Source organism: Phalacrocorax aristotelis, chromosome 28 (assembly GCF_949628215.1).
Source record: "Phalacrocorax aristotelis chromosome 28, bGulAri2.1, whole genome shotgun sequence".
In the NCBI taxonomy this organism is placed as follows: Eukaryota; Metazoa; Chordata; class Aves; order Suliformes; family Phalacrocoracidae; genus Phalacrocorax; species Phalacrocorax aristotelis.
The window spans coordinates 1,454,542-1,471,173 of NC_134303.1; the positions used below are offsets into that span (position 1 = coordinate 1,454,542).

At 57.2% G+C, this 16,632-nt stretch overlaps 1 protein-coding gene across 1 annotated transcript in view; it reads left to right on the forward strand.

The window, feature by feature from the left end:
• Positions 1–16,632, forward strand: part of WIZ (WIZ zinc finger) — a 59,525-nt gene that overhangs the window by 36,639 nt on the left and 6,254 nt on the right. Inside the window, 4 exon segments of the mRNA XM_075076022.1 lie at positions 264–2,800; positions 3,035–3,400; positions 14,711–14,875; positions 15,544–16,047. Coding sequence (XP_074932123.1) covers positions 264–2,800; positions 3,035–3,400; positions 14,711–14,875; positions 15,544–16,047 — 3,572 coding nt within the window.

A 16,632-nucleotide genomic window follows, 5' to 3' on the forward strand; every position in this document is an offset into this window, starting at 1 on the left:
AAACGAGCTTGGAGCGAGCCCAGGAGAGGATGCAGGAGTTATTCTAGCTGTACGTGGCCAAGGGAGGATGGGAAGGGATGGGCTTGTTTTTGTCCCAAGTCTTTAATATTGGGGGTGATATGGGAGTCAGACATGAAATCCCCAGCCTCTGTTGTGCCATAACACCACGCAGGCACGCTCTGGTTCCACGACAACCCTTTCGTAAATGGAAATGCTTGTGTTATCCCGTTAACCGGTTATTAACTCTCAAAACTTCTTTGCAGCTCCACGAATGAAGAGCATTTGGAGTTCAAGAAGGCTTTATACAGAACGGATGCCAGGAGCTCCCTAGACCTGCGAAACATGACCGTGTCCGGCAGCGTGACCTGGGACGCCTCCGCCCTGGAGACGAGAGCGGGCGATGGGAGAGATGAAAGCACTTTAGAGAGACTCTCTGGCTTGAAGGACTCGAAGGACACGCGGTGCGTAAAGGAGTCGACGTTCGCCGTGGAGCCCCAGGTTGTAAATACCGCGCAGGTGGATTCTGAGCAACTGGAGAGCGACTCCGAGGACCTGGATGGTGGCAAGGCGCCAGCGGAGGCGCCCAGCCCTTGTGCGGGGGCATCGGTTGGCGGCGGGGAAGAGAAATATCTTAAAAATGAACCAAAGCAACTTGAAGGCCTCAGTAAAGAGCACTTAGATAAAAGCAAGAGGGGCGTCCAGAGGGTCGACTGGATTTCTAGACCCAACAAAAGCCCAAGTCCTCACTACAAAGACATAAGCAAGCCGACAGATGTAGCAACCAACTTGCCCTTTCGGGGACAGGCCGTGCGTGAAGTGCCTCCTCCACTGACTCCGACGGTGTTCCGAAAAACGCTAAACCCTGTCCTCGGCAAGTCCAAATCCCTGGAGAGCTCCTCGTCCCACAGGAAGGGGCTGATGGTTGACTCGGACTTGGGCGAGATCAACACGCTCAGCACGGCCGAGTGGACAATACAGAAGCCGGGTCTTCAGCTCGGTGCGGACCTCGCCGTCGGCAAACAGTCCTGGACGGTAAATGCGGAAGACTCGGTGGAGCGGATCCCGTTGATGTCCCTGGAGCCTGCTCCCTGCAGCTCCTACGATATTGAGATGAGGCCCTACGTGTGCAGCGTCTTGTTGGAGGAGCAGGGGAAAGAGGAGATGGGTCCGGAGGAGGACCCTACGGTGTACACCTGCATCGAGTGCAGCATTTATTTCAAGAAAAAAGAACATTTGATGGATCACATGCTTCAGCATAATCGTGGACCAGGGAGGGACCAAGACAGAGATGCGTTGGGAGGGCAGTGTCAGTTCTGCTGCAACGAGTGCGGATGGGCCTTTGGAGACCCCACGTCTTTGGAGCAGCACAAAAGGCTCCACCAAGAGTCTAGGGAAAAAATTATCGAAGAAATCCAGAAGTTGAACGAGTTTCCAGACGAAGGTCGGGAAGCGCGGCTGCAGTGCCCCAAGTGCGTCTTCGGCACAAACTCCTCCAAGATCTTTGTCCAGCACGCCAAGATGCACGTCAAGGAGAGGAAGGACCAAGGGGCAAAGAACATGAATCTCTTCGGAAGCGCGGGCAGCGGAGAAATACGGGATAGCCCCGTGCACGGCATCTACAAACACTTCAAACCAAATGAACACGTGTCCCTGCAGATGCAGGTACCACCTCACGGCAGCGGCAAAGGGCTCAGCACCTGTATGCTCTGCAGCTTCCCGGCCCCCAATGAGAACATCCTCAAGGAGCACATGAAATACGCCCATTCCCACCTCTCCTGGGACACGGAGGTGTATGAGGATGATCCCAATCAACCAGGGACTAGCAGAGATGCCTACAGCCCCGCCAGGCCGGGCCGGTTTGCAGAGACAGATTATTTCGGCAAAGCAGACCGGCTTTTCCCTCCACCTCACCGAGAAAGCACGTCGCATTACGATGCAGTCCACGGTTTTGCCCTAACTCAGCCGAGACTCGAGAAAAGCAATGGGGCTAGTAAAAAGGACTACCAGACGTCAGGGTTTCACGCCAGGAAAGCAGCTCCGTACGCTGCCCCGCATAAAAACCTGGGGTTGTCCGGTTTTCCCTCCGCTAAAGCGTATTCTCAGTTTGCTCTGCAGCAGCTGAAAAAAAAAGCGGCAGCTCAGCACCTTGAAGGAGAAGGCGATGGTCTCAGGAGCCACTCAATGGGGCTGGAAGAGCTCAGGCACAAATGGATGTTGGCCAACGATGCTGGGAGCATGGAAGAGGAGATCTCCGTGAGCACGGAAATAGATTTGAGCGAGAACAGAGGCATCAAACCCGTCGCCATCCCTCAAGCTGCCTTGGACCTCAAGAGGACGTTCAGAGACACCTTGAAAGCCACGGACTCTTCGATAGCTTCGGAGGAGCAGCAGCAGCAGTTGCGGAAGATGGTCCCCATTGTCCTCCTGGAGGAGGTGAACCTGCACCCCAAGGCCACGAAGCGGCCCCGGGGGAAGCCGTTCAAGAAGAAAACCACGCTCGCTTCCCGGGAATTCATGATGGAAGAGCCCCTTCCCTTGGATATGCTCCTACTGGATTCTCCTCTGGAGGGTCCTCTGGAGCTTGATGACCTCTTGGACTCTGACTCACCCATGCTGAAGAACGAGGAGAGGAAATGTCCCTACTGCCCAGACAGGTTTCACAACGGGATCGGGCTGGCGAACCACGTGCGGGGCCACCTCAACAGGGTGGGGGTGAGCTACAACGTCCGTCATTTCATCTCGGCGGAAGAAGTGAAAGCTATTGAGCAAAAATTTTCCTTCCAAAAGAAGAAGAAAAAAGGTAGTATGTATTCAATTCACTGTGCTTTCTATTTTTTTGTTTTAATCGGTGGGGTTTTCTCCTCCCGCCAAGAACTGGGTACGTATGGTACTGTGGTCAACCCGAACCGTGGTGGCCACGGCACAACCGGTGGCATGCGGTTGTCTCCGGTGCAATAACCCACCCACCCCCTCCCCCGAGGCCTGATCCAGGGGTTTTAGTGGCGTCGCTGACTGTCTGTCCTTCTTTCCGCAGTTGCAAACTTTGATCCGAGTACTTTCAGCCTGATGCGATGCGAATTCTGCGGGGCCGGTTTCGACACGCGAGCGGGTCTCTCCAGCCACGCCAGAGCCCACCTGAGAGACTTTGGTATTACCAACTGGGAACTCACCATTTCGCCCATTAACATCCTGAAGGAGCTGTTGGCCAACTCATCGGAGCATCCGATGCTGCAAGCAGCGATGGGAGCCGAGCCCTCGTCCCCGAGCCGAGAGAGGGAAGCTCACGGCTTCCTGCCCCGCAAGAGCATGACCCCCATGTCTGAGTGCAGCATTCCACGCTCTCCTCTGTCCCCGTTCCCCCCGTCGTGGGGAGACGAGTCCCTGCAGTCCTACAGAGACGGTGAGTGTCCCCGAACGCCCCGTGCAAGCCAGAACCCCTCTTGATAACCCCAAACCGTTGCGTCCTGCTGAACAGAGCCTTGCGGGGGGGTGGGTATTTACAGGGAAGGGTTTAATCGGCGTAACATGGTGATGATTTATCAGTCTCTTATCATTGACACTCTGTGTCCTGTGAGATGTGGTGCTGCTTTGGGGGCAGACGGGCGGAGATGCAGCAGAAGAAAGAGCCAGGCAGAGCGGTCTCTTGAGGGGTGGGTGGAGGGGGTCGCATCCCACCGGCGAGCTGTGCGTCGGACGTTCGGGCTTGGTCGTTTGAAAAGTTCAGGAACGTGGTTTCTTATCGGGGAAAGCCCTAAAGCTTCGCAAATCACGGGGCGGAGCGTGGCTGGGGGGAAGGAGAAGAGTGCGGTCACTGGCACCGGGCCGTGCTGGCAGCGCTCGGCCGCGCAGAAGGCAGGATGAGACCTCTGCCCCGGGGAGCTGTGTTCATCCCTCGGCTCCTTATTTTCTGTAGGTGTTATGTTACCGTGGGGGGGAATGTAAAAGGGTCCTTCCCAAATGGATTTGGGTCTGAGCTGGTCCCCCTCCCTCAGCGGGGCTCCAAATTATTCACACGGGATCGTCTGATCCAGAGCAGAGCCTGCCCCAAACAGCTTCCACATGTCCCTTCCAAGGCTCCAAAAAACTTGAGTTTCCACCAAAAAACTGAGTTTCCACCAAAAAACTGCAACGTGCTATTCTTCCAAAGACTAAAAACTTGCTTGCGCGTAGGAAAAAACCAACCACCTGACACCTGGTGCTTCTGGCAGCATCTCGAAGTCCTTGAAGCAGCTCCTCATTAGGTTCTGCTCAGCCTAACCCTAGATACACCCCTGCAGCGAGAAGCTATCTATCTTTAACTGAAATAGGGAAGAGCCTGTAATCCCGGCTCTCCAGACTGCTCCGCCTGCCAGGCCGCTCTTTGGAACGAGCCTTGAGCGTAACGAACACAAAATATGAACAAACCCAAACTCTTCTTGGCATGGCAAACCTCGGAGGATGAATAGCAACCAGCCCAAGGTGGTGGTGGATGCCAGCGAGAGGCGTTTTGGAGGGCTCAGTCGGGTTTCTGCTGCCAGTGGCTGGATGCTTCTGCTGACTGATTATCGCTCGGCAGGTTTTAGGTCTCCTGGTGCCCAAAATTCACTGGCACAAGCCGTTATAGATAGCACCGCTATTTTAAAAACTAGGGCACGTGTATTTAGTAGTTACAAAGGGTGGGAAGCATGGAGAAAGTGTGCGGCCACCCTTCAGTAACAACCACTCATCGGAGAAGAGGTTAATGCAGTTCTTAATGCAGTAGATCTAATATCAAACTTCCCCAACGTGAAGTTTTAGAAAGAAAAAAATGGGTCACGTCTTGAAATATGATATTGCTTATCGGTTCAGGCAACGTTACTCAAGTTTTCTCAGCCTGTGACGTTGGGGCTGGGAACGTCTCCTGCTCCTTGCTGTGCCCATCTCTGGTTGCCTTAAAATGCCAGTGGGGGGTTGGTGGGAGAAATCAGGTCGGGAATTGTCCTTCTAGGTACAAATGGTTGAATTCGAGCTTAATTCTTGTCTGCTAAACCCGGCTAAGGTTGAGGATGGGACGCGTGGGATGAGCAGAGGGGGAGTGTGACCTGCACAAAAGCAAGGGCTCAAACACCCCCTTAAACCACACTCCTGGATTTAAACTCACGCGCTCTGTATTGCCTTACGAGTTGTGTCTTTGGGGGAAAATGCCAAGAAAACGGGTAAATACGGAAAGCTTAAAAATCCCTGGCCCAGCAACCTGTTGTGTAACCAAAGCTTGCACAGCGGATCACGTGGAGATAGCGATCGGGTGGATGGCTTTTGTATTTAAATCCAAGCCTGAAGTCTCTTAGTTACGCTCCCAAGCCCGCGGAGACGGCTCGCCGTGAGTTGAAACCCTCCTCGTTTTGCTTCCAGCCTGAAACGACGCTTTCAGGGCGCTCTGGCTTCGCGCTGGAAGTATCTGTCGCAACCGATCTAAGAACGACGCGGCGCCCATCGCGTCGCAATATTTATTTAACTCTTGCTCTGGGTACGGCTGCGGGGAGGCAGCTGAGCAAACACCGAAGCGGGTTTGGAGATGGGGGATGCCGAATCTGTAACTGGGAGGATTTTAGCCTTTTTTTTGTTTTTTTGTTTTTTGTTTTTTTTAAGCCCACTTGTCCCCGTGTCTCTTCAAATCACTCGTGAGACGGGTGAGAGCTCGAGCGAACTGCCTGCTGCTTGCGTGGGTCTGTGGCCGTGCGAAAAGCTCGACTGCTGCTCCCGAGCTGGAGCGAGGAGCTGCCTTAAGGGCACCTTAAAGCGTTGACGTCCTCTGCTAGTGTTTTATGCTAATTCCGTAATTTATAGAGGGTTTTAAGCAACGTTAGGGAGATGAAGGCCCTTAGCAAGTTATAACGGCAGGAGGATCTCGGGAAAGGTCAGCGGTGGTACCGCACCGGACCTGACGGCGTCTCCGCCTGTGGCTCCGCGTCACGGTGGCGGCGGCCCCGCGCCGTGGGAGCAGCGACACTGCTCGTGCCCCGGGACGATGTCGCAGCTCGGCATCTGCAGGCAGCTCTGCACGAACCGCTTCCTGCTTCCTTCCTCTCCGCTTCCAGACGCGCGAACTGCCAGAAGGTCTCTGCTGGCGTTGCAAGATGCCTCTCGAGCTGTTAAGAGCTAAGAATATCGGTAGACCTTTAACTGAGACCCTCCGTCGTGGGGGCAGGCAGGGAGAAATCCTCTTTTCGGGGAGCGTTTCGTGAATGTTTTCTGCACCGGCTGCGGTTCATGGTTTCCAACGAGGCTGCGGTGGGAAATGAAAGCGCAGGATTCGGCGCCGGGTGCCGGGAGATTGATTCGACGAGGGCGGTGGTGCTTCTCTATTCTTGGGCTTGTAATCAAATCACAGCAAGACCTGAGCACCTCTGTCCTTGTGGGGCAACGTTTCCCTTCCCGGAGCTGCTCATGGGTGGGACGTGGGGAAGAAACAACAAAGTGGAGCTGGGAAAAGGCTGTGCGCTTGCTCTGCCGATGAGCGGAGAGGGAGAGCTGGGTTGGCTCTTGCCAACCTCATACCCTTGGCCGCTTGTTTAAAAACAAAGAGAAAAACCTCTTAGAGCAAAACTGGAAGTCGAAGGAAGGAAGTAGGTGTTTGGGTCTGTGGTGAGAACTTGAACTTGGCTGCGCTGGTTGTTTAGATGGGAGGGTTTGTGGCAAAACCAGGATGTTTTGAGATACCGAGGGCATCTCGGAGGTTACCTGTTCCCAACCTGGACTTGGCTGCGTCGGGCTCTGGTGGAGACTCCACCACCGCCCTCGGCACCCACGCTACCGCCACCAGCGCTTGCCCTTGGAAAGCCGATGGGGTCTTTGGTATTTTTAGTATCTAAAATCAGTTTCTAAAAAAAGTAACTAAAAAAAAAAAGTAAATGTATTAAAAAGAAGCAAAATTTTAATATTACTGTTCGTTTTACCCACAATAAGCAAAGACAACAGTTTATGCTCTTCTGTAGACCCAGATCTTACAGTCTCCCCTCTTCAGTCATGATTTTAGACCCTTGATCATTCGCGATTCCGTCCCTGACATGTCTGAACCCTCCCTGAAGCGCCGTGCTCCGTGTGGGACACGTCCCGGCCGCAGTGCCGTGGGGAGCAGGAGGGTTATCTCGGCTCTCGCCCATCCCAGGACGGGCTGTGACGTAGCAGGGGTTGCAACATGTGCTCTGGTTCAGTTTTGAACAGCTTAAAAATCTGAAAAGCTTTTTTTTTCTTTTTTTCTTTTTTTTTTTTTCCTTTCTTTCCCCACCCTTTTCTGTGAGACCGGTGGCTCCTGAGCTGTCCCCAGTGGAGTTGGTGGCTTCTCCGGGGAGGTCCCTGTGCTCAGCGGTGGCTTTCCCCGCATGTTGTGACGGGTGAAGGTGTGCCCTGCTGCCTGCAACCACCCCCTTAAAGCCTGGCTTGGCTCGTTAGCGAGGCTGTTTGTGTATCTCCTGGCTCCGAACTTCTTGGCAGCCGCCTCGGAGAACACGTGGCGCTTCTTGGCAGGCGTTGGGAAGTGTTAGGCAATTGCATCCTCCTCAAAACGGCTCGCAGCTCTCCTTCCTCGTAGCCCGCCTCACCTTGCTCTGTCCCCCAGCCTGCTTTCGGAGGGTTGGCACCATCCTCCTCCATTCTGCTTCTCCCCTCTTTTTCTGGATTTAACTTCCCACGGTCTCTCTTGCTGTCCCAAACTCCGAGGTCTTCTGCGAGATCTGGATTTCTCCTCTCGATCTCTTCCTGTGCAGCAATAGTGCTGTTTCACCACGTCTAGGAAGAGGAGCAAATGTTCATTTGCCGGCTGCCCTTCGACCCCGTGCAGAGCCAGAGCAGACAGGGTCCGTCCCTCCTTCTGGAGCGCATCTGATGTAGCACAGGTTTTGAGGAGGAGGAGAGGGTCGGTTGTATGGCAGGAGCTTAGGGAGTGATCCTCCCAACTCCTCCATGTGCTGCTTGGTCTTGCTGAGTGCCCAGAGGAGGACTCGGAAGTGGGGCTTGCCCCTCCCATGCCCAAGGTCCTGCCTTCGCTGGGAAGTGTCTTCTCCGTCTCTAGAGCACAGCTTTCAGCAAGAAAGGAACATCCTTAAAATCTCCTGGGTTGGAAGAGACCCACGAGGATCATCAAGCCCAACCCCTGACTCCACACAGGGCAACCTAAAAGTTAAACCCTCCACCTGAGGGCGTTCTCCAAACTCTTCTTGAACACCAACAGGCTTGGGGCCATGACCTTATCCCTGGGGAGCTCGTTCCAGCGCTTGACCACCCTCTCTCTATGAAGAGCTCTTTCCTAATGGCCAAGCTGAACTTCCCTTGATGCCGCTTTAAGCCATTCCCCACCACCAGAGACCCGAGAGAAGAGGGCAGCACCTCCCCCTCCATTCCCCATCACAGGGAAGTTGTAGAGATCAGAGAGGTCACCCCTCGGTCTCCTCGGAGCTCACCAACCCCGGTGTCCCTCAGCCGCTCCTCACAAGCCCTCTACTCCTTTCACCACCTCTGTTGCCCTCCTTTGGACGCATTCTGATATTTTTACGTCCTTCCTAGACTGGGGAGCCCCAAAGTGCCCACGGGGCTCAAGGTGAGGCCACACCAAGGCGTGGGACAACCACATCTTTCAGCCAGTTGGCTGCACCGTGCCTAACGCACCCCAGGGTACGGGTGGCCCTTTTGGCCACGAGGGCACGTGGTTGACTCCCCTTGAGCTTCCCATCAACCAGAGGCCCCAGATCTGTCTCTGCAGGGCTGCACTGCAGGACATGTGGAGAACAGAGAGCTCCTTCCAGTGGACAAGGAGTGAAAAAGGGACAGGGTCTGAACGTCAAGGGCTCCAAAATTAATTTTAGGGGTGTGCAGGAGGAACCCTGGTGTGGTCTTCTCAGAGACACAAGTGGGCAGAGACCCCATAGCTGCTTCGATTCCTCCCCCCACCTCTTTTTACCCAGGGTGTGTGAGCCAGAATGGCCAGGGCCAGGAGGCGCCTGTGACTTTGTGGTGCCTGGCATGGGGACAGCCACAGCCTGAGCCTCAGCGAGAGGCTGGAGGAGATCAGAAGGGGAAGGCTCTTCCACCAGCACAACTAGGGTTGGAAAAGGATGTTTACTGTAGATTTTATGGGGGTTTTTTTGAGCCTCACATCTTCCTTGACACTGACTTGAGAGCAAAGACCTCGGTGCAGCTCAGCAGCAGCTCCGATTTCCACCCTTGACCTTTGCTTCCTCTGGTTAATTGTGGTTGCCCTCCGCGAAGGAATTGAGACGCTTTGTGGACATGGCCTTTCGTCCTCCCTTCTGTCGAGGAGCGTGCCCGCGCGTCCTGTGGTGGCTGCGTTAATCGCAGACGAAAGGAGGTTAGAAAAACCTTCCGGAGGTCCATACCTGACCCCGGCTGCCAGGAAGGCCAACTTCAAAGCCAGGTCAGGTTGCTCAAGGCTGTGTCCTGTTGAGTTTGGAGAGGGTTGGAGGTACCACCGCCGCTCTCCCAATTTAACGCGCCCTGAGGACCCTCCTCATGTTACAGTTCTGGGGTCACGCTCTCTTTTTGTGTCGGCCTTTCTGATTTTCCTCCCTGCGTGCTCATTCTGCGCTCACCCGCAGCATGACCTACTTTCCACCGTCTTTGATTCCTTTCTCAAGTTCCAGGTTATTGAAAAAGCTCACTTTGGCCGCCTCCTTCCCTTCCCTCCTTCCCCTGCACGGGGATAACGTGGGCCGTTGCCCTTGATATTGTCTTTTCGCCTGGTCTCTGAAGGTTTCTGATGGTAGGCAGCGCTGCAGGGAGGCCAGACGTCGTTTTTTAGCCTGAATTTGAGCTCCCTTTTCACCGCTGCTGATCTATAGCCACAGGAGACGGCGTGAAATCTCACAGCCGTATCTTCCAGCGCAGGACTTGTGGAGTGAGGATCCCTGGGGGCAGCGCTCGAAGGCAGATGGTCGCGATAACCTATTTCAGCCTTGGCAACCAAGGATAGAAATTGTCCGTTTACTAATGTTTTTTGGGAGACCCTGGTTTGTAACTGCTGAAGAAGGGGATGTTGTAGGGGGGAGCCCTGAGTTGGGATGACCCAGGGATGCCCATGGATACTGTGACCATGCTGGGTTCAAAACCAGCCTCACGGCCACCTCCGCATCCCAGCAGGGTATCGGTGGAGAAAGGAACAGCATCTATTTCTTGCACTTTTCCTCTCATTATTAAATTTTGGTGAGCTCTTGCGCCTGCCACAGCGATTCCTCGTGACCTCCTAGTCCTGATGTTGGTTTTTCTCCAGCTCCTTTAAGCCAAGGAGAGGTTTTATGTCTTACCACTCTGGTAGAGAAAGAAGAGAGGAACTTTAGGCACAGTTTTTAGCAGCCTGTCCTCCTCGGCAGAGCCAGCAAGGGGAAGCACTGTGTTTAAAACGGTTTGCTAGCTCAAAAGCGTGACAGAGAGCTGGCAAAACCTCCTTGGCAAGGAATCGGCTCGCGCAGAGCTCTGGATGCCGTAGGCTGGCCAGCAAAGACAGATGCTTTCATCCTTGCCCCAGACGGAGCCCGTTAGCAAGCCAGCTATCGGGCAGTCCTGCCTGTCCTGGTATTTCCCGTACCCTTTGTCGCCTTCGCTGGATCTTCTTCAGGAAGATTTGGCTCAAATTTGGGGAATCATTTTCTCAGACCACAGCTGAGCTCTGCAGCTCGAAAGCGGCACCGGCTGCTCCACAGATCATCCCTTGAATCCGGGTTAAACCAGCGGGTTGTTCGACCGGAGCTGTTTTCCAGGTGCGATGGGGTTGCCGACAGCTACGAGGGGCTTTTTCTCTCCCCGTCTTCCGCGCGTGGTTCGTTCAGAATTAGCCTGAGGGTTGTTTCGTGGGTGTTTGAGGACTCGTGAATCTCTCTGCTACCCTGCAGACGTGAGCATGTGTCACCTCAGCACCCGAAACCTGCCAGGATGAGACCCTCTGTGTTGTCACTGCACGGAGACCAGAGCCCCTGGGGACCTCTGGTTACTGCTGCAGGCTTTGGAACTCCCTAAAAATGTCAGGATTTGGCCTATCGTGGCTTCTTTAACCTCACAGAAATTGGTGGTAGATGGATTCACCATTTACCACCCCTTTTTAGGCTGGCTTGCGATACGAAAAGTAAGAAGGAATTTAAACCTCCGTGCTGAAAAATGAAGCGTCTAGTGTGGGTCTGGTTTTGTTTCAGCTGTGGCTCTCGCGGGCAGTCTCCTCTTTCCCCACTGCCTCTTTTTGGTTCGGTTTTGTTTATGCACTCTGGGAGCGGCATCGCACTGGCAGGTTTGCCATCGCACGGGGGCTTTCCCGGTGTAATTATGGACGGAATTGGCCAATCTTGAATGCATGTTTTCAACTTGTAAGCACAGAAACTGTAAGGAAATGCTTGTGGCTGCGTTGGGACTCTGCTTGTCGTTCCCCAGGGAGGTGAGGATGAGGATGGGGCTGAGCAGAACCTGTCCAAGGTAACAATTACACGCTCTGTCTTTCTAATTTGGGCTCCATAAGTAACTTTTATTTACCGATAAGTTCCTTTGGTTAGAGCCAGCTTCTTCATCCTGATGTGCCGGGAGCAGATGGGGATGGTTCCGGCAGGGATCGGTCGTCTCCGCTCGCCGCTGAGGTTAACGGGCTGTGCTAGTTACAGTTCCTTTGCGATCCAGGTGGATTCTGTTTCCCAATCCAAGTGGACTTTTGGTTTCTTACATGTGTTTCCACCGCGTTCCCTTCTCCCCCTCCTCACGCTGCGCTCCGGCAGCGTTTCCCTTTTCCGATAGGACTCGTCGTTGCTGCTCTTCGCCTTGGGCAGCGCGTGACCGCGTCTCCCTTCGCCGGGCTCACTCGCTCCCAACACCTGCTGTGATTTTGGAATAGCTTGTGTTGGAAACCCAGACTTCCCAGCTGGTTCAGGTAGCGCTTGTCAGTCTGTTTAGCAGCGGGGCTTTCGGGGAGGCTTTGCTGCTGTCGCCTTTGTAACGCCTGCTTTGAGGGGTGGCAGCGCTGTAGGAGAGGGCCAATGTCCCCATATCCCTCCTCTGGACAGTGAATTGCTTCTATTTTGCCTTTTATTGGACTGGTTTGAGTGGAAACCCCCTCCCTGTGGCAAGCTGGGCTGTGGCAGAGGAGGGGGGGAATGGAGAAGGCCTTGGGGGGCCTTTTCCATCTCGGTAGGTGTTCAGGTGGTGCTTAACTGAGTGGTCCCGTCCTCTGGGCAGGAGGCTGGGCCGGGGCCACCCCAGGACGAGCGCGGCTGGGATGGGGAGAGCCCCGGTAGGTGAGGGTGAGGATGAGGATGAGTCGGCCTGGGGAGGGGTGGCAGGCCTACGGCGTGCCCTGTGGGGCTGGGCCGGAGGTCTGATGGGGACCATGGAGGGAGACAGGCCTTGTCCTGTACCTCATGGCCAGGCCTAAGCCTAGGCCTACACCTGGGCCTAGGGGTCTGCCAGGCCTTATGGGGTCCTGTGGGGCTGGGCTGGAGGTGTGAGGGGACCCAGGCCCATACCTGTACCCCAGGCCCTGTCCCATAACCCCGGCCTAGGCCTAAGCCTAGGCCTAAGCTTGGGCCCAGGGGACCTGTGGGACTGAGCTGGAGGTGCGAGGGGGCCTGGGCCTGTACCTGTACCCCAGGCCCTGTCCCATAACCCCGGCCTAGGCCTAAGCCTAGGCGTAGGCTTGGGCCCAGGGGACCTGTGGGACTGAGCTGGAGGTGCGAGGGGGCCTGGGCCTGTACCTGTAGCCTAGACTTGTACCCCACAGGCTCTGTCCTGTACCCCTGGCCTAAGCCTAGGCCTAGACTCGGGCCCAGGGGACTGCCAGACCCCATGGGGGCCTGAGGGGCCAGGGGAGCCCCACGGGGCTGGGACAGGAGCTGAGCCCCGGGCTCCTGGGCCTGGCCTTGGGGCCTTGTCTGGTTCCCGGGCCTGCACCTCGCACCCTGCCATGGAGCGCCCCCTCCCCACCCCTCAGCTCGATCGCTCGGCGTTCCCCCTTCCTCCCTGCCGCCACCTCCCGCCGGCCGGGGCGCCGATTGCTCGGCGCTCGACCTCCCGCCCCGGGGACCGGCCCCGGCTCCCCCCTCGTCCCCCTCCCCCGGGGCTTTATCTCCGTTCCCTCACTCGGCGCTCGACTGCTCGGCCTGGCGGGCGGGCGCGCGCGGCTCGGCGCTCGGCCTGGCGGCCTGGCGGCCGCCCCGCATGTGCCGGAGCCAAGATGGCGGCCTCCACCTCCTCGCAGCCCAAAGTGACAAAAGCGGCGGCGGCGCCGCGACCCCGGGACCGGGACCGGGGTGGGGACGGCGAACCCGAGCCCGAGGCGGCGCCCGAGCCGGGTGAGCCCCCCTTTTCCTCCGCCGACCCCGCCCCGCCGCGCCCGGGCCCACCCGCTGCCCCCACCCCACCCTCCTCCCCCTCCCCCGCCGCACCGTCGGGCCCGGCCCGGGGCCGTCGCCGGTTCTGGGCCCGGCCCTGGCGGGGGAGGGGAGGGCAGGGGGGAGGCCTGGTGAAGGCCGCTGTCGCTGAGCCGCCGCCCTCCTTTGTCCGTACCCCGGCCTCGCTTTGTCCCTCACGGGGGCCCCGCCATCCCCTCGGCGGGGCCCCCCGGGCCCGCTCGGTCCCATCGCGGCGGGCCGCGCCTGGTTCCTGTCACCGCCGGGACCGGGACCGGGGGGAGCGTTTCCCCTCCTCCCTCGAGGTGGGGGGGACGAGACGACGGGAACGGACACACGGACACGGACCCCGGGATGGGGGATGCAAATCCCGGCCGCGCCCTGGCACCGCCCGGGGGTGGGAAGCGGTGCCCGGTGAGCCCGAGAGAGCCCCCAACCCGCCCCTGGGCCCGGGCGGGGCTGGCCAGGGCCGTCCCCTCCCTCCCCCCCCCCCCCCGCAGGGAGGTGCCACCACCCCTATCCCCTCCCTGGCATGGAGCCGCCACGGTCCCCGTCCCCTCCCTGGCAGGGAGGTGCCACCATCCCTGTCCCCTTCCCTGCAGGGAGCTGCCACCGTCCCTGCCCTCCTCCCTGGCAGGGAGCTGCCACCGTCCCTGTCTCCTTCCCTGCAGGGAGCCGCCGCTACCGTCCCTGTCCTCCTCCCTGGCAGGGAGCTGCCGCTGTCCCTGTCCCCTACCTGGCAGGGAGCCACCACCACCCCTGTCTTCCCCCTGGCAGAGAGCTGCCACCATCAGTGTTCCCTTCCCCACAGGGAGCTGCCGCTTTCCCCATCCTCCTCCCCACAGGGAGCTGCCACCTTCGTGTCCCCCTTTCACAGCAGGAGCTGCCACCATCCCCGTCATACCACCCCAGCAGGGAGCTGCCACCGTCCCTGTCCCCCCTCACCCAGGGAGCTGCCTCCATCCATCCCACCAGCCGAGGCTGCGGCCACCTCTGTGTGTGTCCCTGCACACCCAGAGAGCTGCCACCGAGCCCTGTGAGGGGACTGCCACCATTTCCCCCTTCTGTAGGGAGATGGCACCATTCTGCCCCCCGCCACTGTCCCCAAGCACCCCCAAATCCCACTGACTGGTCACTGCTGTCCCAGGGGCATGTCACCCGCCACCGGGGTGGGTGTTCCCCTCTAAAAGTACCCGCCAGCCCTGTACAGGACCATGTTCTCTGTGGTAACGGTGTTGTTCCTCCCTCTTGAGCTCTTTGGAACAGCTTAAACCTTTGCCTAATGAAGCCACCTCCTCACCCCAATCTCTCTCAGTTGTGTCATCTCCCCTCAGCAGCTAAAGATCTCCTTCTCTTGGCAGTCCTGGCTCCGGAAGAGGAAGAACTGGTGGCCATGGAGGTGGGTTCACCCCCTCTCCCGAAAAAAAGCGCTCCTGCTGGGCAGCTGGATCAACCCCCCACCAGGATAGGGACCAAACTGTCTCCTGAGCCACCCGGGAGCAAACCAGAGCCTCAGGACTCCAAAAGTGAGTATTTTGCCTGGCTTCTCGTTGTCTCCAACAGCTGAGTGCCGGGTTTTTGCTGTGAGGAGAGAGCCGGAAGCCTGGCAGGCGTTTGTTTAACCCGATCTGGGATGATTTTCAGATCCTTTTGCTTAATTAATCCTCTAATTAAGAGGGTGGTCGTGTTGTACTCTGGTATCGCTGGTTTATGTTGGTTTTCTTTCCCCGGCGCCAGCAGTTTTCCAGAGCTTGCTGGGAGCGATGCGCGCTCCCTGTCCTCCTTAAACCACCTCAATCGGTTCTTCCTCTCCTAATTAACGACATTCCCCTAAAACAATCACTTTGAGGTCCCTCTCCCTCGCTGCCTGGGCTTTGGAGCCTGCCTACAGCTCACCAAACCGTGGGCAAGGCTTCAAATGCACTCTGGAAAACATCTTTGAGCAGGAAAACCGGCCTCCTTCCACCCAGAGCCAGCGATCCTTTGCCTCCCACAGCTCTGCTCACTCTCCCCTGCTCTATTCCTGCCCATGCAGGGATGCGCGGAGCATCTTAATGTTCAAAATTAGGGTTGGGGGTGGTAAAAATCCCTCGGTGGCGAGAAACAACATGGCCGGACGCTGCTCCTTGTGCTTCCTGTTCCGGCTGCGCCCTGATTTTCTTTTTTCTCTCTCTTTTTTTCTTTCTCTTTTTAGCCCAGAACCTTACGACGTGCGAAGTGTGCGGCGCCTGCTTCGAAACCCGCAAAGGCTTATCCAGCCATGCCCGTTCTCACCTACGGCAACTCGGCGTAGCCGAATCGGAGAGCAGCGGGGCTCCCATCGATTTGCTTTATGAACTCATGAAACAAAAAGGCAAACCCGACGGCAGCCCCATGTCTCCCCCCCTTGGCAAAAAAACCGGTTCCCCCAAAGACGCCGCCACCAGTTCCCCTCGACCCACGCTCCTGGCGCTTGGCAAGGCCGGCGATCGCCTGCCGGACGGTCCCATTAATAAAGCTATCAAATCCCCTCCCGGCTTCTCAAAAAACCTCTCACAACCAGGATCCCCCATCCTTAAGAAGGTCCCGTCTGCTCTTTCGGGGTCCCCGTCTCCGAAAAACCCCGAGGAGAAGAGCTCCAAGCTCTCGCTGAGCCCTCTGCAGAGCTCCCCAAAAGCACAGTGGCCGCAGGCGGATGAGGAAGGACCCCTCAATTTAAGTGAGTCTCTTTTTTGTTGTTGTTGTTGTTGTTGTTTTTTGATGTTTCCCCTCTGGCTGAGGGCAGGGAAAATCCCCGGCTTCTCCCATCCTGCTGCTGCCAAGCCGGGCACCCCTCGGCAGCTGGGAGTGCACGGAGCGCGGTGGAGGAGCTGGCGTTCGGTATCTGCTGCGCCGGGGAGATACGTGTCGCTTGGTCACAGCTATCGGAGGGACTGGGCAAATGGGTGTTCCCGTCGGGATTTCAGGAAGACCGCTTGCTCTCTGCCCTCTGAGCTCTTTACATCTCTCTTCCCCACTTCTCTCACCTCTCTCGGCTCCTCCGGGCCGTGGTTTGGTTGGCGTGGAGCACGCTCCTGCGCTGTGGCTTGATCCGGCACAGCCGAATCCCCTTTCCTAGCGGAGCGCGGTGGATTTGGCCGGTGTCAGCCCGTTCCCCGCTACCGTTTCCAGAGTTGGATGCGCTCAGACAGGCACCGCTGCGGCTGTTGGGACCGCAGCCCTGGCACTGCCCTGTCCCTCTTTGTCCCCAAGCTCCGTTGGCGACTTATTCCGGCACCTTGGGACCAAAATGGTTTTCCCGGCA